Here is a 25,014-nt window from a genome sequence, read left to right as displayed (position 1 = left end):
GACTCAACTTCAAGTTCCCTAAAATCCCTACAGAAACAATCTGAAGAGAAGGGAATGGGACCTGGTGGAGAAAAAATACATGAAGACTGAGAGAATCATCACTCTCAATATTAACATGGGAGCAGGTAAGAGTACATAAACAAAAAATTCAGACAAAATTGACCTTTTCAAAGCAGGTGGTCCCTTTGATGGATTCCAGAGAACCAAAAACATCTCTCCACAGACTTCATCTCACATCAAGAGCATTCAATTTTACAACAGCAAAGCCTGTGGTATATCTGAATTCACGGTACTGTGAGATTAATAATGAGTAATAGAATCTACAACATCAACATTAAAAAGGAAACATGAAAGTTTTTACCTAAGACGTGGAGCCCAGTTCATGTGGGTAGATGCATTTCTTTGCAGGGCATGGCAGCTCAAATAAAAATGGGAGTTCACCAGGGTAATGGGTGGAGCAGAGGAAGGTTTTTCATTCATCTTTCATCCTCAATGCTTTGCCCATCCTCAATGCTTTGCCCTCTCACCCTAACCCTCGATCCCACCTGAGTCATTCTAGTGCCCAAACACCAATCCCACTGAACCACCCTTCTTACTACATAATATAGAGAGCTCCTCAGCACATTTGGACAGGCCAATCCATATCAGAACTCTGAATCCTTCCCCACTCTCCCTTTCTTCCAATTCCTGAGCTCCATCCTTCATCTTCCAAGAGGGTCCCTCACTCTGTAGCAGGTCAAACAGGCTACTCTGAAGGTACAGAGGTAGGGGTGAGGAAGATGCACACCACATGTCTCCCCATTCAGGAGAATGACAATGACTTCCCACAATTTGTGATGGAATGAATTTAAGAGGAACACACAATGCAGAGCCACACAGATTCTGGAGGCCCCCTCGCCCCTTTTCCATAGTTATAACCAGGGATAGATGCTCCAAAGTGGCTATCCATGGGACAGTATCAATTTGAGCCCAGGAATCCTCAGCCATAAGTTCAGGATCACCTTTTCCAAACTTATAGTAGTCTACCTAACAGCCATCATTAATGGTTCCCCCATGGCCCACCAAGGTGTGGACTGCAAGGGAAGGGTCCCAACCCAGAGACTGTTCTTTCATAGCCCTTCCCTTTATTGTCCTAGGAAGGACAACATGAAAAGTATGGCAGTATGACTATGAAAGCAGAAAAAAGCAGCTGCCTGGGGGCTGCCTATCACTCCTTAAATGAGAAAACCAACACTGGGGCTAGTATGGGCAGGAAGTATAAAGGGGGGCATACTCAGCATCAGACAAGAAGGCAACCAGTCCAGCAGGCATGTTCCTCCCTCCAAGCCCAAAGTCTAGAGAAAGGCTGAAGGAGGATGGAAAATCACAGCCTTAGGGATGACTATGAGCTTGGGATTTTGGTTCTCATAGAACAACTTTGGTCGCATTCCAAATTCATTTTCGTTCCCATTTCCCCTTCTTTTTCTAATAATCCTGTTTTCTTGGAATTTTTATATGAACCATTGAATGTGATATATGAAAGTATATATCAGAAAAAATGTAACTGTTAATAAAGGGTTACAAATTGAAGGGGTATTCTTGTGGCAAGGATTTGATTAGAGAGTCATTCCAAGCCTGGCACCACAGCCCAGAGCCATCTGGGTCTTTATCCAAAGCTGGAAGGGGGAGGTCACAATAACTACGAGAAGCCTGGAGAGCAGGTCCTAGGGATGGTAGGGGGCCCCAGCACATCCCGGATCACATGTCCTAAGGGAAACACCCTTTGTCTGCTTAGCTACAGGTGGCTGTTATGGACCAGGGTCTTACTTACCTCTTTTAGCCTTGTCCCCCAGGTCAGAGGAGTGAATGCAGGAATGGAGGAAGGTTCCAGAGTCAGATGTACTGCCTGAAGGTTTTTTCTTAGTAAAAGTTCCCAGTAGACCAATGACTCTCCATTGATCAAAGTTCTTGATTGATACCTTGTCTCTGTAATCCTTTTCACTCATTATTTGTGGAGACCCCCCATGATAGTCACCAAGTATTTCTGGTTTTCCTGCAACCCCCAGTACCTATCACAAGCACTAGCACCTCCTGGAAGCCCAATCCTTGTTGATGGTCTCAGAGATTGCAGGATATGGCACCTCATATTCAAAGATGGACCTTACCTGTAGCAGCAGCAGGTGACAAGACAAAGGCTGGGAGGCAAGATGTATTCCTGCTTCCTTCATCCTCACAGCTACCCAGTAGGAGCAGCTATGTTATACAGTGGTTAGAGCACTGGCCCTGCAGACAGGAGGACTCGAGTTCAAATCTGCCCTCAGACACTTAATTGCCTAGCTGGGTGACCTTGAGCAAGTCACTTAACCCCATTGCCTGAAATAAAAGAAAAATATTTTAAAATGTCAAGCTCCACACTGGGGAGACACTGCCTGGGGAGTCATGGGAGAAGAGGGGAGTGGAGAGGGTTTGTGCGAGGGTCAACATCTTGTGAAATGACCAAGTTGAATTCAAATATACCTTGAAATGCCCATAATACCTTGCCTCCTGGAAGATGAGAAAGAAGGTCAAGACTTGTTAAAGAAAATGTTCCATTTCTTCGCAATCTACAAACAGCACCACAAGCACTAGAGAAATGCTTCCTAAGTAGGGAAGACTCCGGCTTTCTGCTGAATGTGATCCCATATCAAGGTTATCATAGGAATACCATTATAATGTATACTCCTTATTATATTGCTTTGAATGCTTCTTTGACATGTTCCAAGTATTGTCTTTCTCCTGAAGTTTTTATACGATACCATTGTATATAGACAAATGAAACATCTTTGATTCTTCCACCTTACAGTTAAAATTATTTGAAAACATTCAAGCTATTATTAAAGCAAACAAACTCTAAGGGTATTTTTTAAAAGAATTGGATTAGAGTCTCACCTTCATCCTGCCATCACAGACCAGTGACAACAGGATATTTACGTTGATGTCACCCATTGCTGAACAGGGGGAGGTCACAGGGAGTGGAAGCAGGTCCTAAGGATGGCCTTCGCTTTGCAAACTGAGGGTTTCAGGGTGTCCTAAATCATGTGACCTGAGGACAACTCCGCTTCTCTCCCATTAACGACAGAGAGGTGGCTAGGGTTGAGGATCCTCCTTCCTTATTTGAGGCTTGATCCCCAGGTCAGAGGAGTGCCAACAGTAATACAGGAAGGCCCCAGAATCACAAAGGGTGTCTGAAGGCTAAATTTCAGGAATGAGTATCCACTAGATTTTGGTAATGATGCCTCTTATTCCCAGGTTTTAGAAAGTTCAACAAATAGTAGTACTGAAACAGGAATTTATATTCTGAGAAATAAGGGGAAGAGACCAAAAGACCCAAGTTACAGGTGATGCAGGGGTGTTGGTAGATTATGCCAAGTCTTATCAGGTTGTCCCTGGATACAAAGCCTCACATCATTCTGAACCTGAGCATTCCAAATTCTGTAGGGCCAAGTCCCATCCCTCACCAATACTCAATGACCACTGGCACAAGGACCATGGAACTAACTCTAGTTCTCTGAGACCTGATTGTTGTACAACACCCACATGCATAAATGAGGGAAAATCACTGGTTACAAGGGGTCATTGTCTTAGGGGCAGCCAGGTGATGCAATGACTAGAGTTCCAGGCCTGAAGTGGGTAATTTTTTTTTTATGAAATTAAATCAAGTTTCAGAAAATGACAATTTATGCCATCCTAGACAAGTCCTCTACCTCTGTTTGCCTCATTTTTCCAGCCATAAAAGGAAGTAGAGATGGAAATGCCAAACTGGTGCAGGCTATCTGCCAAGAAAACCTAAAATGAACTCTGGAGGAGGACAGGACTGAAAAATGAGTGACCAACCAGAGCGGGACTGTCTTCCACATCTCTACCAACCACAACTAACAATCAGCTTGTACAAACCAACAAGATTCCAAGATTCCATCAGAGGCACCAAGTGCAGCCCACGCATCCTGCTTTTGACCCAGGTGTGGCAGTTACCTTGTCAAGATAAAGCTCTTGAGGATAAGACCCAGTCACCCTAGCTGCCTGTGAGCCAACAGACACAGAGGGGAAAGGCAAACCAGAGCAGCAGAAGCAGGAAAGAACATTGGGGAGCCCAGCTCATCAGATCTCATACTGTACCTGTCATCTGCCAGAGGGCATGATGGGGAGAGCCCAGGAAACTACAAGAGGCCTTAGGAAGATGAATACATTCTCTGGTGCCACCACCCTGATTCAGGGACAGAACCCCAATGGGATGCAGTCTTTAATGTTCCACTGTCCCACAGAGGGAGAGACACAGAGATCCATAGTGACTCACAAACAGATCAAGAGTGGCACACATTCAAACCCAGAGGGACACACACACAGACCCAGAGGGACATTCACACACACGCACACACATTCAAACACACTCAGAGAGACCCAGGGTATAGATTGAGGTCCCAAAAGCAAGGTCTGGTACCCAAAATCTTTGTCTCTTTCCCATGATTCAACCATAATTCTGAATATAATTTTATCACCAGAAACATTAAAGTAGGGACCTGGCATCTGCTTTGTTGCTCCACCCCAAAAAGCATGGGACATCTCCATGGCAAGGGGGTAATAAAACCACCCATTGGTGAGATCATGCCCCACCCCCATTGGAATGTAAGTTCCTTGCAGGAAGGAACAGGCTTCCTTTTACATCAGTATCTTCAATGCTGAGCCCAGTGATTAGCACCTGGAAAGTGTAAGTAATACAGGCTTCCTTCACTGTTCCATTCATTCAATGAGTCACCCAGATCCTCTGCCCTGGGAGGGTTTGTCTTCCTCCAGTCAGATCCCACATCACCCTCACATTCTGGGATGGAGGAAATTGCAGCTTCTTAGGCCACCCTGTCCTTCCTGCCATGGCCTGGTTCAAGTCCTTGGGGTGTTGGCAGGCCCCTCTAAGGGATCTCATTTCTAAAAGCTATAGCCTCTAGCATTCAAGGAAGAAGAAGGGCAGAGACTTAAGCTGGTCAAGGGACCTGACTTTCAGTTTGCATTCCCAGGGTGGGGATTAAAGGGGGCTCAAGGTTTGCCAGAACTAGGGAAAGGACCCTGGATGAGGCCATTGAATATGAGATGTGGTTAGGAAGTAGGCCTCTCTCCATGTACTGTCACTTCATGTTCAAAGCCTGGAATTAAGTGGAACAAAGTGGGTTTCATGTCATCAGAGCCTCAAAATTTTCTACCCTGATCTCCAGCCTTATGATATCCCCAGGTGCTCAAGAAAAGGATCCCAGAAAACATCCACTTGGGGCAACTCTGTGTCTATCACCCCTTCCAAAGGAGGTCCTGCTGCTGAGTTCACTGGTACATGTCAAGCAGAGTAGCCCCAAAATACCAGACCCAATCTCCTGGGGTCACATATTGAGGGAAGCTGAGGGTTCATTCTCTTGCAGATTTGATCTAAGGCCCTTTTATTCCCATTCTCAGATATAGTCAGGGCTGTCTTTCTAGGTAATTGGGCCTCTAAAGTTTAGGATCACAATAAGAAGAGAATATTTGCACCACAGAGGGGGGTCTGATGAGGAGTGTAAAATCCCATCATTCCTGAATGTTTGTCCACATCTTCATCTTCCTCCTCTTCCTCCTCCTCCACCTCTTCTTTCCCCCTACCACTCCCTGCCATGATCCAAGGGGCAACTAATCACACATACCATGGCCCACACCAGCCCCACATTCAATTTCTTTCCTTATCAGCACTTGGTCCCAACTCTGTCTTGGTCCCTTTACCTTTGAGGACAGCTTGATGTCACCGGCATCTGAGCCCCAAGGGAAGAATTTGGAATTTTGGTCAGGGCTGAGAAGGCCCAGGGTATCCTGACAGGCCCAATGCCAGAGGCTCTCTGCTTCTCTTCTAGTGATCATTAATCTTTCAGAAAACTAAGCTTGGAAGACAATCTCTTGCTGACTGTTCTCCCTCACCTGAAATTCAACTTTTGGAGACTCCACAGCACATGGAAGGCAAGAGAGGGTCTGGCCCAGAACCAGCAGTTTTTCCTCTTCAGGCAGAAGGAAAAGGCCCATGTTTCAGAGGCAGAGAGAGAGAGATGTAGCCTCCAGGCTACCATCAGGTGAGAAATCCTGCTCAGGGCCTGCCCCTAGTTGAGGAGGATGGGAATGGAGGTGGAAGGACATCCTGTTCCATTTGGTATTCTCCTTTGCAGACAGCCCCAAATTGTCCCTCATTGTTGCACTGATGGAATGAGCAAGTCAATCAAGGTTGATCATCACCCCCATGTTGCGGTTAGGGTGTACAGTGTTTTTCTGGTTATGCTCATCTCACTCAGCATCAGTCTGTGCAAATCCCTCCAGGCTTCCCTGAAATCCTGTCTCTCCCGGTTTCTAATAAAACAATAGTTTTCCATGACATACATAGAGCACAGTTTGCTAAGCCATTCCCCAATTGAAGGACACTTACTTGATTTCCAATTCTTAAACTGACAGATCACACCTGTCCCTGGTAAAAAATCCTTAAATCCTTCTAATCCTTAGCAATGATGATTGTGATAGCTGCACATCCTTGCAATACAAAACAAGGAAATTATTGAACTTTCAATCTCTATTTGATTATGAGAAGGTTCCACATTTCAGATTATTTTGTGACAAGCAGTTTACATGAAATTTTGACTTCCTTTTTCATGTTGCCCTGGGATGACAGTAATTCTTTCCCCCCCAAGAAGCATCTGATTCAGGAGCATCTCTGATGAGTCCACATCCTGTGACAGCAGGATATAATGGTCTTGGGCTCTAGCAAGACCTGATTTTAAATAATCAGACACTTACCAGATGTGTGACCCTGGCCAAGTCACTTCCTTTCCATAAATTTCTATTTTAGAACCTTCTTTCTTGGCCGATTGCAAAGACAAAATGAGGGAGGATTTCTAAAGGCTTTAGCACTTAGTTGCCACATAGTAGCAGCTTTGGAAGTTTTTATTAGGTGTCAAGGGGACAGTCCTGGGGGACCTTACAGAGTCACAGGAGTCACTGCCCTGAGTTCTGAGCTTGTCAGTGTGGAGGCTGTGAACAAGCCTCACCTCCATTCCCTGGAGCTCTGCCTCAGCCACCGTGTGCGCCCTTTCCCCTCAAAAATCATCTAAAAGATGCTGACATTACCACAAGCTGGGGTCTGCCTGGGGAAGGAGCTGTAGAATCTTTGCTTGGGGGCGGGAGAGTGGGGTTCCTGCTTGTTTACTAGTTTTTTTTCTCCTACAAAAGAAAGACATTAAGAAATCACATTTACTTCCTTCTATATTACTGAGGAAAATGCCACCAGGTAGATTTTCAGGAAACAACAAAACCTTCCTACAATCCAAGAGTGAATAAATTGAAGAGAAAGCAATCCAATAACACCCTAATTCTGGAGAGAATTGCCCTTTGAGTTAAGCCAAAGTATGGCTCCCGCACAATGAGCACACATGTGACAGTGTCAAAATAGGACCAGAAATGGGCGGGCAGAAGGCCAAGGTATCTCAGTCCACTCCAAACAGCCATACTTGATGGTCAGCTCCCCACTTCCACCCCCCCTAACTGAAGGAACAACAAGCTGAGGGGCCAGACCCTGAGATTGCATAAATCACAGCAATTCCCCCAACTATTAGCACAATTCGCATAAAGTTAATTAGGGGGTGGGTGGGAGGGTGGTATTTGCCACCAGCTCAAAGAGAAGAAGCAAAACTGTGCCCAGTGGAGCAAAGAAGGATGAAAAGGTCGGGGTAGCATATTCTTCTGGAGAATAGGGAAATCCCAAACCACAGGGAGGTGTGCTGGGGGAGGAGAGAGATTGAATATAAAGACAAATTTATAGTGTTTTCCCAGACTCATTAGTGGCTGGGTTGAGCATAGAGGGTTTTTTTTTGGGGGGGGGAGGGATGAATGCTGGATGGATACCTAGGTAAGTTCTGTAAAGCTCTGAGACCCATAGAACAAATTGCTTTCTCAAATTAGAGGAAAAAACGTGGTTTGGGCAACAAACAAAGCCCAATCAGCCTTAGCCCACAGATTCCCAAAGAGAAAAATAAGAGACTGTGTTGGGTATGGAGGACAGCACCAGGGTTATAACAATTATGGAAAACTCTAATTAAACATATTCTCTATGAATTCCATTTCTTTCACTTTTGCTTCACTCCTTTCCATAAGAATTTTCTTTCTCTTGGGAGTTTTTGTATAATAGCATTAAGTATGACAACAAAAAAAGAGAATTTTTGTTGCAAGGATTCTGTCAGTCTCATCTTCAGCCAGGTATCATAGACAAATGAGGCATCTTAGATCCATCGAGGCATCTTAGATCCATCGAGGCATCTTAGATCAAGCGAGGCATCTTAGATCAAGCGAGGCATCTTAGATCAAGCGAGGCATCTTAGATCAAGCGTCATCAGGGATCCATAGGTTGATGTCATCCATTACTGGACAAGGGAGAGGTCACTATACCAGCAAGATACCTGGAGAGCCTGTCTGTAGAGTCCTATTCTGGCATCTTACAATCTTGCTCACGCAAGCATTGGAGGGACAGGAGAAAAGTACTCCATCCAGATCTCCAAGTAATCCAATGATTTACCAGAATAAAAGTGCTTAAATACCTTTCCAGTCTCTAATCCACTCCCACTTCCATGGTACTTACTAGAACAAGGCTCAGATGTTCAAAGACACCAGGTGAAGGTAATTCACAATGTTCCCATACACAACAGTTCCCAACATGTGTCCTAGGGACGGCTTCCCCACTAGACACTGAGGGTTCCAGTATGTCCCAGGTTACATATCCAAAAGGAAACCCATCCTCCCCCTCCTTAGCTACAGGTGGCTGCTATGGACCCAGGTCCTCTTCCCCATGTGGAAGTTTGTTCCTTAGGTCAGAGAAGTGACTATAGGAATACGGTCCTAGAATCATAAGGAAAGGCTCAAAGTTAGCTCTTAGGGCAGGTTTCTAATAGATTTTAGGAATGATGACTCTCATTCCCAGGTTTTCTGAAAAATTCCAAGAATGATCACATCAAAGAGAATGGACCAAATAAAACTGCACTGTGTGGGCAATAGCAGGAGGAGTCCCAAAGGTAGTGGGTTATAGGTGCTGTTGTAATCCCTGGCAGCTGGTGGAGAGTGGAGGGATTCAGCTGATGGTGATTTAGACCTATGGCAGGATCAGCCCAGGTCCTGACAGGTTCCCATGGATTAAACATGAAACCGCACCTCACTCTGAGCCTGAGCCTTCCAGATTCCTGGAGGGACAGCTCCCAACTTTCATCACTACTCATCCAAGGAGAATTGGCACTAGAACGTTTGAAAGAATAGCAGTTCCATATACCTTCCTTGGTGTTCAGTGTCCACAGTCTTCAAGGAGTGGAAAAAAAAAAAACATTGCTAAGAGGGGCCTACCTTACTCCCCTGCACTAGCCACAACTAAATGCCTTCTGCTTAGAAGCAGCACTTTCTCCTCTTCTCCCAGAAAATCTAGGTCTCATTTCTCAAATGCAGAAAAAAATCACAGTCCTCCTTCCAAGAGCCCCAATTGCTATTGAATGACCAAGGTACAGTGGGGAGAGAGGGGGAGGGGTGGGCTGTATGATACTAATGTCATTTCATGACTTCATGGCTCTTCTCAGGCACCACCTTCCTGAACCTGGGTGACTGCCCATGTGCCCCAGGATATTACAGCCTCATGTGACCCTGGTGTCATCTTCCTTTCCATTTTGTTTATATAAGTAGGGGACCCCAGTATTTATATAATATCACCCCCATCGTTTCCCTCTGAGTATAGTAACCAGTTGATTCTGATTTTCCAGCTTCCCCAATGCCCCTCACAGGGCCTGGCACAATCTAGATACCCAAGTCATGCTGGTGCTCTCACTGATGGCAGGTTATGGAAACTCAAGGTCAAAGATGAGCCTTACCTGTAATTGTGGCAGCAGGAGTGCAGCCTGGCATAGAAGGCAGGATGGTGAAATGAATTGTAGCTTCCCTCACCCTTACTGCCCCTACCTTCCCCACTCTCATAACTCCAAACTTTCTTGGACAATCTGCCCTTCTGAACATGCAAAATAAGTCAGTCGAAATAATGGTGGACTTTGAACTCAAATATCTCTGTTCCTATCAGAGTGGGATAATCACAATGGCTATGTCACCTGACTGTCCTCAAAGGTAGAATGAACCAATTAAGCCCAAAAGGTAACAAAAATGTGTATACCCTTTGATCCAGCAATAACATTTCTGGGTAGAAATCCTGAAGAGATAGTGGAAAAGGATAAAAATATCACTTGTATAAAAATATTCACAGCAGCCCTGTTTGTGGTGGCAAAGAATTGAAAATTAAGTAAATGTCCTTCAATTGGGGAATGGCCTAATACACTGTGGTATATGTATATCATGGAACACTATTGTTCTATTAGAAACCAGGAGGGATGAGAATTCAGGGAAGTGTGGAGGGATGTGCATGAACTGAGGCTGAGTGAGATGAGCAGAACTAGAAAAACACTGTGCACGCTAATAGCAACATTGGGGCGATGATCAACCATGATGAACCTGCTCATTCCATCAGTGCAACAACCAGGGACAATTTGGGGCTGTCTGCAATGGAGAATAACATCGATATCCAGAGGAAGAACTGTGGACTTTGAACAAAGACCAAAGACTTTTATTTTTAATTTAGAAAACAAAAGCTATCTTATTATGTAATTTTGCTATCTCTTATACTTTATTTTTCTTCCTTATGGAGATGATTTCTCTCATCACATTCAACTTAGATCAATGTATACCATGGAAACAATGTAAAGACTAACACTCTGCCCTCTGTGGGGGGTGAGGAAAGGGAAGCAAGATTAGGGGGAAAATTGTAAAACTGAAAATAAATAAAATCTTTATAAAAAAAAGATAGAATGAACCAAATCCAAGTTGCAATAAGAGAAGAAAATCCAACGTCACCTTGCTATGGATACTGGTCTGTTCTTTGTGAGAGCAGGCCCTCACCTGTGTGGTGTCAGAGGAGGAGGGAGTAGAACAGAAGAGGGAGGGATTTCATGCAGACATGGTCAGGCCCTGCTCTGGAAAGCAACCCTCTCTTTCTGGAGTCCTAAGCATTAAGGATAGTTGGAGAACTGGGTATTCACTCTCTCTTACCTGGAGCTGTTGTTATAAAGACAGTAGCCATCCCCAAGACTCCAAGTTTCCCAAGGCCCCAGGATAGTGACATACTTGGAAAAGATAGAGACCTGCAGCCTTGACTTCAGGGTTTGTATCTATCCAATGAAGCCTGGCCTCCAGCTTCCTCTCTGGATCTTCCTCAGGAATTCTGATCATCTCGTTTCCAATACTAGATGTGATATGCTACTGATCTATGACATCAACAGAGATATACTTCAGCATGAAAGGGGTGTAGTGAATTTTATTTACTGAAGGGTTTTTTATATAAAACACACAAAAAAGATTTTGGGGCATTCTTTCAAAACTCTTTGATAATATAGTTTTCGGGACATTTGGTTGTTTTGCCCCTTACAGAAGGAATCCAAGTTACCTTGTTTGTTTTTCTTCCATGTGCTATACAAAGAAAACAAGAGAAAGGGGATTTTGTGGAAATTGCTCAAATTAGGTTGAAAAGGAAGATATGGTAAGTATGACAATATTGAATGAATCTGCCCTATGATAGGGAGATCCCTGTCAAACCTTGCTCCGACATGCCCAAGCCTCAACCTCTCCTTAAGGACCAGTGAGTTGGAGAGGCCTTGGGGGTGGGCAAGATCTTTCTCCTAGAGGGAAAGGCCCTTTCTTCTGATCCGGATGTTCTTCTGATCTTGCAGATGGTTTGGAAGTTGCCTCACTCTCTTTTTCTCACAACCCCTGCCTTAATATTCCCAAAATGAATCCATTAAACTGGACCCCCATCCAGACAGTTTATATTAAAGGGGTATGATACCATGATTCCATCAGCCTCCCTGAAGGAATTGGAAAGTTCACTTCCCAAATGGAAAACAAAGATTTTAAAGTTCCTCCCTACTGGTCCCCACAATACAGTCTGAAGGACATAGTATAGTTGGAGGCTGGCTTTGGAGGGCACATTTACAAAGCAGGACAGTGAGGATGGAACAAGGAGTAAAGTCATTCCCTGGCTTCATGTTCCAGATCATGCACCTCTTCCTTAGAAGCCCCCTTGGTAGCAGGGTCTTCTGCCCTCTGAGCTGGCCTCCTTGACACCCAACCTAGATCCTGTGGAGATGGTTCACTCTTCCTCCTTAGACTGTGAGCTTCCAGGATTCAGGTTATAAGCCTTTCTGGCTTTGCTGGGCTGCCGTGCACCTAGCACCAGGATCCCAGTGGCTAAGTAATGACTGTCTGTTTTCAGGCTTCCAGCATCCTCATTATTTCCAACCCTACTCCTATTGGCCCTGAATCCATACTGGCTCTCCTACCAGCCTGGTCCTAGGACCCCAAAACCCCAGGGACTCCCACCCCTCCTCCATCACCTTCTGGCTGATCTCTGGGTCTCAGGCTCTGTGTCTATCTGTGTGTCCCTCTGTCTCTAATGCTCTCTCTCTCTCTCTCTCTCTCTCTCTCTCTCTCTCACACACACACACACACACACACACACACAGACAATTGCACAAAGATTCTTGCACCATCATTTTTCTCTGGGTGTGTAAGAGCAAGTAGTTGAGGAAGACCTTGCCCAACTCTCCTTCCAATGGCTTTTAGGGAGACAACATAGAGGTCCCTTAACTCCTGATGGAATGCATTAATGAGAAAAATCCAGAAATAGCCCAATGCCTGAGCATCCACCCCCTTTTGACTCTAGTCCCACCGAAGATATCTAGAGATGGGTCAGTGGGTGCTTCTGATCCAGAGATAAAATTAGTCCAGAAATAGTGAGGGAGAATTTCAAGGCCTCACATTTGAAAAGATTATTTGTGCATTGTTTGGTACCTGCAGAGGGACAGAAAGTTGAAAGTAGACAGGACCCTGAACCTGCTGCATTCAGTCTCTGGCCTTTCTCTTCCTATTCTAATATGTGTTTGGAGGAACCCCATAGAGCTCATTCATCAGTATTTATATCTAGACTCCTAGTGATCTTGTCAATAGCCAACAAGCTGTTGGACTCAGAATTAATTGGAGGCGGGTAAATGGACTGGGTTGCCTTTGGTTGCTTGCCAACTTCCTTTAATGACCCTGACTTTTCGCAAAATATTAGAATATAAGTCATTTATCATGGCTTAATTCTTTATTGTTGTTCATTCCTGCTGACATTTCTGTTTGTCTTCACTCCTTTGAAGTACAAAGTTTTTTCTGCTACTCTTGTCTTATCAGGAATGCTTACAAGTCCTCTAGTTCATTAAATGAAATATACCTATTTGCTCCTATAGCATAATACTTAGTTTTACCAAATATTATTCTTGGCTGTTAACTCATATAGTTTGCCTTATGGAATATAATACTTTAAATATTCTGCACATTTTTAGTGATGGTTGTTACATTATGTGTGAAGTTCACTGTGGATCCTTGGTAATGCAATATTTTGGCTTTGACTCTGAAACTCTGGATTTTGAATGAGGTGTTTCTGGGAGTTTTTCATTTTGGGATTTCTTTCATGCGGTGACTGGTGGATTCTTTGTATTTCCACTTTAGCCCTCTGAATCTAAGAGGTGTGGGCAACCGTCTTCTAAGGTTTCCTAAAATATAATATCTAAGTTTTGGGTTTTTGTAACCATAGTGTTTAGATAGTCAAATAATTCTTTTTCCCCTTCGTTTTTGCAAGGCAATGGTGTTAAGTGACTTGTCCGTGGTCACACAGCTAGGTATTTATTAAGTGTCTGAGGACAGATTTGAACTCAGGTTCTCCTGACTCCAGAGCTAGTGCCTGCTCTATGTACTGCATCACCTAATTGCCCCTAGTCAAATAACTCTTAAACATTTTCTTTTGTCAATCTCTTTACATGTCTGTTGTTTTTGCGAAGTAATGCCTTACATTTTCTTCTATATTTTTAAGCTTTTATTTGGTTTTAATATTTCTTGTTGCTTCATGATGTCACTGGCTTCTATTTGGTCTATTCTAATGAGAGTTTGTTGCTTGGACAAGGTTTTAAACTTCGTGCCAAGCTGTTAATTCCCTTTCCAATTCTTTCTTCCATAGCTCTCATTGCTTTTTGACAATTTTTTCCTCCAGATATCTTATTTATTTCGCTTTATTTTTAAAGGGGTATTCTTTTGTTTTGAAAATTGTTATTTTTTACAATTACATGTAAAGACAATGTTCAACATTCATTTTTGTGTGATTTTGGGTATCTTCACTTTTTGCTTCTTACCTTTCATTTTCCCTCCCCAAAACATCAAGTGATCTGATATGTTCTAGATGTACAATCATATTAAACATTTTCCCAAATTAACCATGCTTTGAAAGAAGAATTACAACAAAAAGGGAAAAACAAGCAAGAACATTTTTTTAAATGAAAATAGTCTCCTTTTGGTCAGCATTCAGACTGCATAATTCTTTCTCTGAATGTGGATGGCATTTTCCATCAGAAGTCATTTAAAATTGTCTTTTTTTCTTTTTTTTTCTTTTTGCAAGTCAAACCGGGTTAAGTGGCTTGCCCAACCAAGGCCACACAGCTAGGTAATTATTAAGTGTCTGAGACCAGATTTGATCCCATGTACTCCTGACTCCAAGGCTTGTGCTTTATCCACTATGCCACCTAGCTGCCCTTTAGAATTGTCTTTCATCACTGAATTTCAACATTCATTTTCTCTAAGGTTTTGTGTTCCACATTTTTTTCCCTCCCTCCTTTTCTTCCCCCCTCCCTAGACAGCAAGTGATCTGATATAGGTTTTACCCATTTCATTTAATGTGTCATTATATTCTTATGAAAACAATTGTATTTTACAGAAATACATATTACAAAATTATTCTAGAAAAATTAAATATAATTCAAATTTAATGTAAATTTCAAAACAAAATTTGTTGTCCCATTTATAAGCTGTTTTACTTCTTCCTGGGATCTTACATGACCCTCCTCCCTCCTCTTGTAGCTTTAGTTCCCTTAGACTATGGCCTGCTTCAGTGCCACCTCTTTTTGTTTTAATATTAATTTAATATTAATTTAATATTCCAGGTTTGTGAAATGGTAGTTTTTACCAATCTTTGTTTTGCAAGGTTTTGAGTTTTACATTTTTACATTTTACATTTTTCTATCTCCCTTCCTCCCCCACCCCTCCAATAACAGAAACCCAACTGATATTGGCTCTACATTTATAACTAGGTTGGTGCCTCAGAATTGGGGGATTTCTGACTTAGGTTCGCTCCTTGAATTCATTCCATCAGGAACTATAGAAAGACTTTGTTATTTACCTGTATAGGAAGATGGATGTGGAGGGGAGGGTCAGGGTGGTACTCACCCCCCACCAGACTCCTGCAGAGTGGCCCCACTGTCCAGCACGAGAGTCAAAGGTGGCTTCAGGAGGAGGGGGGAGGAGCCCAGCAAAGAGATGGAAGAGAGGGGTGGGGCATATACAGGATTCTGAAGGGAGGGTTGGTACAAAATAAGTCAGTCGAAAAAATGGTGGACTTTGAACTCAAATATCTCTGCTCCTGTCAGTGGGATAATCATAATGGCTATGTCACCTAACTGTACTCAAAGATAGAATGAACCAATTAAGCCCAAAAGGCAACAAAAATGTGTATACCCTTTGATCCAGGAATAACACTTCTGGGTAGAAATCCTGAGGAGATGATGAAAAGGGGTAAAACATCACTTGTACAAAAATATTCATAGCAGCCCTGTTTGTGGTGGCAAAGAACTGAAAATTAAGTAAATGTCCTTCACTTGGGGAATGGCTTAATACACGGTGATATATATATATATATATATATATATATATATATATATATATATATATATGTCATGGAACACTATTGTTCTATTAGAAACCAGGAGGGATGGGAATTCAGGGAAGCCTGGAGGGATGTGCATGACCTGATGCTGAGTGAGTTGAGCAGAACCAGAAAAACACTGTGCACATTAACAGCAACATTGGGGTCGATGTTCAACCATGATGGACTTGCTTATTCCATCAGTGCAACAACCAGGGACAATTTTGGGCTGTCTGCAGTGGAGAATTCCATCTGTATCCAGAGGAAGAACTGTAGACTTTGAACAAAGACCAAAGACTTTTACCTTTAATTTAGAAAACAAAAGCTATATTATTATGTAATTTTTCTATCTCCTATAATTTATTTTTCTTCCTTATGGAGATGATTTCTCTCATCACATTCAACTTAGATCAATGTATACCATGGAAACAATGTAAAGACTAACACAATCCAAGTTGCAATAAGAAAAGAAAATCCAATGTCACCTTGCTGTGGATACTGGTCTGTTCTGTGTGAGAGCAGGCCCTCACCTGTGTAGTGTCAAAGGAGGAGGAGGGAGTAGAACAGAAGAGGTAGGGATTTCATGTAGGCATGATCAGGCCCTGCTCTGGAACTCCCCCTCTTTTTCTGGAGGCCTAAGTATTAAGGATGGTTGGAGAACTGGGTATTAACTCTCTCTTACCTGGAGCTGTTGTTATTAAGACAGTAGCCATCCCCAAGACTCCAAGTTTCCCAAGGCCCCAGGATAGTGACATACTTGTAAAAGGTAGAGGCCTGCAGCCTTCACTTCAGGGTTTGTATCTATCCAACGAAGCCTGGCCTCCTCTATGGATTTTCCTCAGGAATTCTGATCATCTCATTTCTAATACTAGATGTGACATGCTACTGATCTATGATATCACCAGAGATATACATCAGCATGAAGGGGGTGTAGTGAATTTTATTTACTGTAAGATTTTTATACAAAACACACAAAAAAGATTTTGGGGCATTCTTTCAAAACTCTTTGATAATATCATTTTTGGGACATTTGGTTGTTTTGCCCCTTACAGAAGGAATCCAAGTTATCTTGTTTGTTTTTCTTTCATGTGCTATACAAAGAAAACAAGAGAAAGGGGATTTTGTGGAAATTGCTCAAATTAGGTTGAAAAGGAAGATATGGTAAGTATGACAATATTTGAATGAATCTGCCCTATGATATGGAGATCCCTGTCAAACCTTGCTCCGACATGCCCAAGCCTCAACCTCTCCTTAAGGACCAGTGAGTTGGAGAGGCCTTGGGGGTGGGCAAGATCTTTCTCCTAGAGGGAAAGGCCCTTTCTTCTGATCCGGATGTTCTTCTGATCTTGCAGATGGTTTGGAAGTTGCCTCACTCTCTTTTTCTCACAACCCCTGCCTTAATTTTCCCAAAATGAATCCATTAAACTGGACCCCCATCCATACTGACTCTCCTACCAGCCTGGTCCTAGGATCCCAAAACCCCAGGGACTCCCACCCCTCCTCCATCACCTTCTGGCTGATCTCTGGGTCTCAGTGTCTGTGTCTATCTGTGTGTCCCTCTGTCTCTAATGCTCACACACACACACACACACACACACACACACACACACAAAGATACAGAAACAGACACATATACACACATACAGACAAATGCACACAGACTCTTGCACCATCATTTTTCTCTGGGTGTATAAGAGCAAGTAGTTGAGGAAGACCTTGCCCAATTCTCCTTCCAGTGGCTTTTAGGGAGACAACATAGAGTTCCCTTAACTCCTTACGGAATGCATTAATGAGAAAAATCCAGAAATAGCCCAATGCCTGAGCATCCACCCCCTTTTGACTCTAGTCCCACCGAAGATATCTAGAGATGGGTCAGTGGGCACTTCTGATCCAGAGATAAAATTAGTCCAGAAATAGTGAGGGAGAATTTCAAGGCCTCACATTTGAAAAGATTATTTGTGCATTGTTTGGTACCTGAAGAGGGACAGAAAGCTGAGAGTAGACAGGACCCTGAACCTGCTGCATTCAGTCTCTGGCCTTTCTCTTCCTATTCTGCCAGTGGCTGTGTTTTTGTGAGAAAATGTCTGAGACTTTATTTAAAATCAGTGTCGCTGGACCCCAGGATCAGTACTGTCTCTACTGCATCAACTGCTGTCACAGGCTGGGGGCAAGGGTCATGTGAACTCAACAGAGACACACCTGACCCATATGTTTCTGGGGAGAAAGGCACACCCATCGTCCTAGGGACATGTGATGAAGCAAAGCAAAAGTTCTAACTACTTGTCATAAATCTGTAATGGGACACCTTCTCATGATCAGTTAAAGGGACTGAAGGGGTCTGTTTGGGTGGGGTCTCTATTTTGGTGAGAAGAAGACTTACCTCTATTGCGATCACTAATGTTCCAGAAACAGCTTCTGAAGCCCCAGAGAAGGGACTGATTAGACCCAACGTCTCTGACACTGGGAAATGGGTCAACCTCTGGCATGGGTATGATTTTACCAATAGAAATGACAATAAAATGGAGCCGATATCTTCTGCTCCACTGCTACCCCTCAGAACCCAGAAGCTCTCCACCACCCCTTTTTTTCTCACCCCGCCTGGGAATTACAGTTTATTTGCGGTAATGACAGTGATTTGTCTTGCACCTCAGTCTCTGACCCAGAGATCTGTCCATTGACCTCCTTCAATGAATCCTTCACTCAGTCCTTTGTTGATTCCTTCAGTCGCTAACTAAAGACACACACTGGTACACTTAGGTTTTTGGTCTTTTGGTTTTTTTTTATTGGTATTTTGCAAAGCAATGGATTTAAATGATTTGCCCAAGGGCACAGCTAAGTATGTAGCAAGTGTCTGGGGCTGGATTTGAACTTAGATTCTCCTTACTCCAAGGCCAGTACTCTATCCATTGGACCAGCAGCCGTTGCCCCTGAGAAGTTACAGTCACTTTCTATGAGGATCATCATAAAGTAAGCCCCTATGACAGAGCTGAAGAGTGATGAGAGATACAGAAATATCCTTGCCTGCTCTCAGCAAGTGACACAAGGGTTGGTGACTGGGGCAGCTGCTCACTTCCAGGTAGACTGCAGGGGCTGATGTCCATGCTGCAGAGTCAGCAGCTAGGAGGCTCTGGATCAGGACCCATCTCAGATGGCATGGTGAGCAATAAGTCGCCACAAAGTGGGGGCTTGCTAGATTCCGCCTCCCTGGGTCTTCCTGCAAACCCTCTTTGCTACTGCCCAGGCCCAAGATCCGGGCAGCCCCTTGTTCCTTGGTCCTCTGGGCAATCCACCCTAGGAGAATGATTGGTGGGATTCTTTCTGTGTCTGCTGGGATTCTGGAGTGCTTACTTTCAGATGAGATTTTTCAGAAAACTTCACTGGCCAATAACTGAAGATCCCTGCCCTCCCCTTTCCTCCCCTTGCAGCCAATCATGGGATCAGCTCACCAGGCCCTGGGGCAGCAGGGAGGAAGGGAGAGAGGGATTCCCCTCAGAACCTGCACTTCCTTTCCTTCACAGTTTAAGGTCTATTTCTCAGAAGGACAATGGAAGGCCAGCCTTGCCTCCCTCCACTAGGCCTTAAAGGGCAGAGACTAGGAAATCGAGGGGAGCTATTCGCAAGTGGTTGGGCTACATGGTGGGGGAACCTGAGGAGTCATTTCCTGATTTGTTTTTCCTCTTTCTGCTCAGCTACCTCTTTAATTTGGTACCTTCTTGCCCAGGTTTGGCTGGATGGTAGCTCCGCCTTCCACCCTGAGACAGCACCATGCCAGTTACCCTAGCACTTATGGGCCCCAAGGTATTGACTCCTGCACTCCCTTCTCCCCCATTGGTCCTCCTTGGCTCCCCAGCACCTAACACATGGTCAGCTCCCAGGTCCTGCCTGTGCTCTAAGGGCTTGCAGGCCAGGGCACCCCAAGGTCAGGGAGCATCTGTCCAAGGGACTGAGAAGAGGAGGGGGGAGGGGACTTACAGGTGAGGTGGATTCAGGTTCCTTCCTCTCCTGGAATCCGCCTCCAGGGCCATTCTGTTCTCCCAACCTCTCTCCTGGACTCTATGCCTCCCTCCAGAGACAGCTTAGGAAAGACAAAGGGCTCCCCAATATTCTGCTCCCATCCCTCTCCCTCACATGCTCTTCCTCCCCGGCCCCTCCTGTGTCCAGTCAGACATATTTTCCCTCCTCATGCCAGGCACCCGCAGGTGCTCATGGGGGGGCTGTGTGAATTCACCCCCCCTATTAACATGAAAGCCTTTCCAGAATTCCTGATGGGATGAATCCCAGAGGAGACACAAAAGATGGATTCTTGAGTTCACCGCCCCAATGGCTGGTATCTCTTCCCTGCCTCCAGCTCCTCCCATGCTTTAAAGATTAAGTCTGGCTTCCTGATGCAGTTTTAGTTCCCCTAGAGGGGAAACTGAGTCACCCCTAGAATTTCCATTGTAGAAGTTCAAAGTCTCCCTTGCCCTGCTCCCCTAGGGGTCCCTTCCCAACCCCCAGACATCACTCTTTCCTTGATTTCCCCTCTGGACCAGAAGACTGAGCTCAGCATCCTGAAGCTGCTTTCATCTCTGCCCTCCCCCGTCCTCTCCTGCTGTGGGCTGGATGAAGAAAGAAAAAGAAAAAGAAAGAGGGAGAGAGAGACAGAGACACAGAGACAGAGACAGAGATAGAGGACTCTAGAATGTAAGCACCACCTGCATCTCCCCATTGCAAAGGCAGGAACTCCAACTGGGAGCAGCCTCCGAGGCTGGAATGAGGGGATGACATTTCCTCCCTTAGGGAACTGAGGTTCTAGCCTAGCAGGCCACCTGCTTGGAAATGAAAACAGACTCCCTGGGGAGTGAATGGGGAGGGTGGAAGGGGAGTCTTCGATGTAATTCCCAGGTTCATAAGCTGACTGAACACATCACCAACACGCAACCCCCAGAACACCCTCCATCTTCTGGGAAAACAACAGAGAAGTCTGGGGAACAGGGCAGGCCCTCTCATCCCACCCCACCAAGAACAGAAGAAATCCTTCATGGGTACAATGGAGCTTCCAAGACTGGGGAAATGACAGTCGTCTCAGGATCGGGGTTATTTGCTTTTCATCTTTTTTCAATTGTTTCCTACAACATCTATAGAAAAAAGCTACACCTTCTGCTTGATCAGTAGTGTCATCAGATGGGGCTTTTCCCATGGAGCTGAATGTTGATTTTCAGGGATGTCACAGATTTCAGCAAGGAATGCCTGTTCTTAGAGGAGGAGCAGGTCACATTTACTGAGGGACTGGCCATGAGGTTGGCTGGCAGCGGGCTTGTTTTAAGTCAGAACACTGTCAGGTGTTCACAGAGGTACACACCAAAAGACCCAGAGGGACACACAGAAATGAGCTGGACACATAGAAAGATCCAAAGGGACTGAAAGACCAGATGGCTCACACAGAACCATGGAACACAAAGCTGGACCCAGATGGACAAACTGATGGACAGACAGACCCAGAGACATGCAGACAGACAAGGAAGGCCACAAAGATAGATCCAGGGGATACACAGACAGTCCCAGAGGGACAGACATACTCAGAGAGGCAGGCAGACAGAAGCAGAAGGACACACAGACAGTCAAGGATGGACACACAGACAGACACACTGAGGAATACAGAGACACTGAGGGACACACACAGATCCACAGTGTCCTGGACACACAAAACGACTGGGACTCACAGATGTATGCAGTGTTGTTCCTCTGAGTCTGGGTGTCTTTCTGTGTCTTTCTGTTCCTCTCTGGTCATCCCTCTGAGTCTGTCTGAGTGTTTGTCCTTTTCTCTTTGTGTCCCCTGAATCTCTCTCTCTCTCTCTCTCTCTCTCTCTCTCTCTCTCTCTCTCTCTCTCTCTCTCTCTCCCTCTTTTTCCCTCTGTCTGATGTTGAAATATATCTTTTCACATAACCAGAAAAAGGAAATTGTTCCCCCACAGAAGCCCCCAAAATGTTGAAAAACAAAAACAAATGCCACTATTCCTCTCCTACACCAAAAACCTAATGTGGTTTAGGGTATCCCTTTAGAACCAAGTATTTCTGAATGGATTTTTCCCCTTGAATTCCTTTTGCAAAAAACTCTGGGGAGGTTTTTTTTTCGTATTCCTGTTGAGGAGTTGGATCCGCTCAACACCCCTTAAGCATATGAAGGAAAGGCTTCTAAATGGGGAAGGGAGATCTGTGGAGAGAGCCAGGCTGGAGCTCAGGGCAAATTGTTGGGAGAGGATGTTGGTCTTTCTGCAAGTGTCACTCCAGGTGGGGGATACCTGTCTGAAGAGGGCGACCAGTCAGAAGTGGGATAGCAGTCTGTGGCAGTATGTGGTGTTTATTTCTCTCTCAGGGAAGAAAAAACAAGAGCAAGCAGAGGCCCCTGGGCATCCACTGTTTCCAGAAAGTAGTCCTAGAGTATAAATTTGAAGGAAGTCATAGCCAAACTGTGCAGTTTCCTCTCCATCATGAAGCCAAAAACAACCCAACTCACTGCTAGCCCCAGCTTCTAACCCTAGCTAGCAATATATAGACATGGAAATTGGGGGAGGGGGGATGCAGTTGCTTTCTATAGCAAAGAAATGGAAAAGTTTCCTACTGAGGAAACGAAAATGCTAGTTACAAGGGAAAGTACTCTTTGCTGCCCGGTCAATGGCTTGTGTGAAGTTCCTTAGAAGCAGCTTTGCAAATGGAGAGAAGAAAATGGCAATCTTGAGATTCTTGTGGTCACATTTTCAAAAGGAAATGATTCCTACAGGAAAATAAAAAGGGATGTTTGGGATTTGGCATTTCCAGATACAAGAGTCACCTGAACTTAAACATTTCTATTCCAAAACAGATTTGGAGGCAAGGCTATCTGGTTGCCCTTAGAGCTACAGGGAACCAAATAAAGGAGCTAGAATATCAGCTGAGCAATAACAGGAATCCCAATGGAAACCCAATATAGACAATGTCCAACCATTGCAGAGCAGATTGGGCATGTGAGGAAAAGGGATGTTGTGGATTATAATGTGAATGCAGTGGAATTGGGAATTGTGGACCTTTCTTATCAGGTCCTTTCCATTATAACAAATCTCCCTCCCAGGGATGATGGGTGCAGAGACTCTCTTCCCCTGCAGAGCTGACATGATAGGGCACCTTTGTTTCATGAGGAGGCAGCTGACAGGAGTTTCCTTTTGGAAACTCTTCTTCCCGGCTGTTTCAAGGAAACAGTCTTTGTCTAGTGCCTGTCCCCCAAATATTTGGAGCTTTGATGAGAACCAACCTTCCCCAAAGGTCTGACCAAGTGGAATTCTCTTCATTGGCACCTTTGGGGAGTTCTCCATGCCCACTATTTGATCAGTCTTGCTAGGGTCAACTTGCATAGGATGTGGAGGAGACAGTGATCCCAGATGGACCAGGAGAAGTGGGAGCCTCTGTCCAAATCAGTGAACAAGAAGCAGGGCTCCTGTCCAAGCCAGCCATGCAGTAAAGGGAGGCAGACTTCCATCCAGAAGGCAACTGGGATAATCTGTAGACCTCACTCTCATATAAAGATGGTTTCTCCATTGCTGGTGGAGTTGTGAATGGATCCAAACTTTCTGGAGAGCAATATGGAACTATGCCCAAAGAGCATTAAAACTGTCCATCACCTTTGAGCCAGCAATTTCAATTCTAGGTCTATATTTAGAAGAAATTGTAAAAAATGGGAAAATGCTACATGTTCCAAAATATTCATAGCAGCCCTTTTTGTGGAGGCAAAGTATTGGAAATGAAGGGGATGCCCATCCATTGAGGAATGGCTCAAAATGTTGTGGTGCATGAATACTATGGAATATTGTTGTTCTATAAGAAACCATTCACGGTCGGTCTCTAGAGAAGCATGGAACGACTTAGCGGGTCTGATGCTGAGCAAAGTGGGCAAAACCGAGAGAACATCAACAACGTTATGAGATGGAAAACCTTGAAGGAGCAGCTCCTCTTGGCAGTTCAGAGAGCTAGCACAACTGTATTTGACTGGCTATGGACAATATTTTTCCCAACCAGAGAAAGAAATACACACACACACACACACACACACACACACACACACACACACACTCACACAAGGCTTAAGAATCTGATGAACACTTTATAAATATTATCTCTCATGTATCTCTTGCCCTGAATCCTAATTCCTCATGCCAAATTTACTAATTTGTAAATATGTTTTTTCAAAGTAAATATGTATGTAAAATGCTAACCCGCCTGTTTCCAGCTGAGGGGAGGGGGGAGGGGAGGAAGGGGGGAGGGAAATTTTGTAACTTGTAAATTTGCTTGTGCATATGGATGAAATTAAATAAATAAATTAAAAATAAATCAATCAATTAAAATAAAGGTGGCATCTCTGGGGACTTCCAGGAGACACAAATCTCTTAGGCGGCTACAGTGAGTAAAGTGAGGTCACCCTGATTTCTGGACCTGTCACTGTCTTGGTTTAAACCAAAACTGCTTCTAGCCAACGTCAGGAAATGTACCTCATTAATTGTGACCGGATCTTCATCTCAAAATGGACATTCCTTACTAAAATCTAGGACATCATTGACACATGAAGACGATGTGACCAAAAAAGGTCTGACGTTCAGCATAAAAATCACTACAATTAGTGAAGAAGTAATAGATGGGTTTTAATGCAGGGTTTCATCTGTTTACATTTTGTAAAATGAGATGTTTAGGGAAAAGACTGAAACAAAATGAAAAGTAAACGTATTTCACCTGACTTTCCTATGGAAACTACAATCTTAAGATGACTAATTCCTCCAGCCCAGGGACCTCCATGCCACCTTTGAAGAATTTTGTGAGTCCCTGGGAGGGAGGGATGAAAGGGTTTTCCCTTTTCTCCAAACCTCTCCTTTTGTTTTCCCAGATACTGGAGGGTGTTCTGGGGGTTGCATGTTGGTGATGTGATCAGCCAGCTCATGATCCTGGGAATTGCATCAAAGACTCCCCTTTCCCCCCATTCATGCCCCAGGGATTCTGTTTTCATTTCCAAGCAGATGGCCTGCCACCCTGGAACCTCACTACCCTAAGGGAGGAAATGTCATTACCTCAGTCCACTCTGGAAGGCTGCTCCCAGTTGGAGTTCCTGCCTTAGGGATGGGGAGATGCAGGCCCCAGGAGGATGGCGC

General features: G+C 44.3%; 1 protein-coding gene across 1 annotated transcript in view; it reads right to left on the bottom strand.

The window, feature by feature from the left end:
• Positions 1-25,014, bottom strand: part of LOC141504120 (G patch domain-containing protein 2-like) — a 64,992-nt gene that overhangs the window by 34,769 nt on the left and 5,209 nt on the right. The window contains 3 exon segments of the mRNA XM_074208955.1: positions 669-750; positions 2,908-2,966; positions 5,679-5,783. Coding sequence (XP_074065056.1) covers positions 669-750; positions 2,908-2,966; positions 5,679-5,783 — 246 coding nt within the window.

Source organism: Macrotis lagotis, unplaced genomic scaffold (genome assembly GCF_037893015.1).
Source record: "Macrotis lagotis isolate mMagLag1 unplaced genomic scaffold, bilby.v1.9.chrom.fasta BILBYCTG135, whole genome shotgun sequence".
Taxonomy (NCBI): domain Eukaryota; kingdom Metazoa; phylum Chordata; class Mammalia; order Peramelemorphia; family Peramelidae; genus Macrotis; species Macrotis lagotis.
Note: the sequence above shows the minus strand (reverse complement) of the source record. Positions and strands in the feature narration are given on the sequence as shown.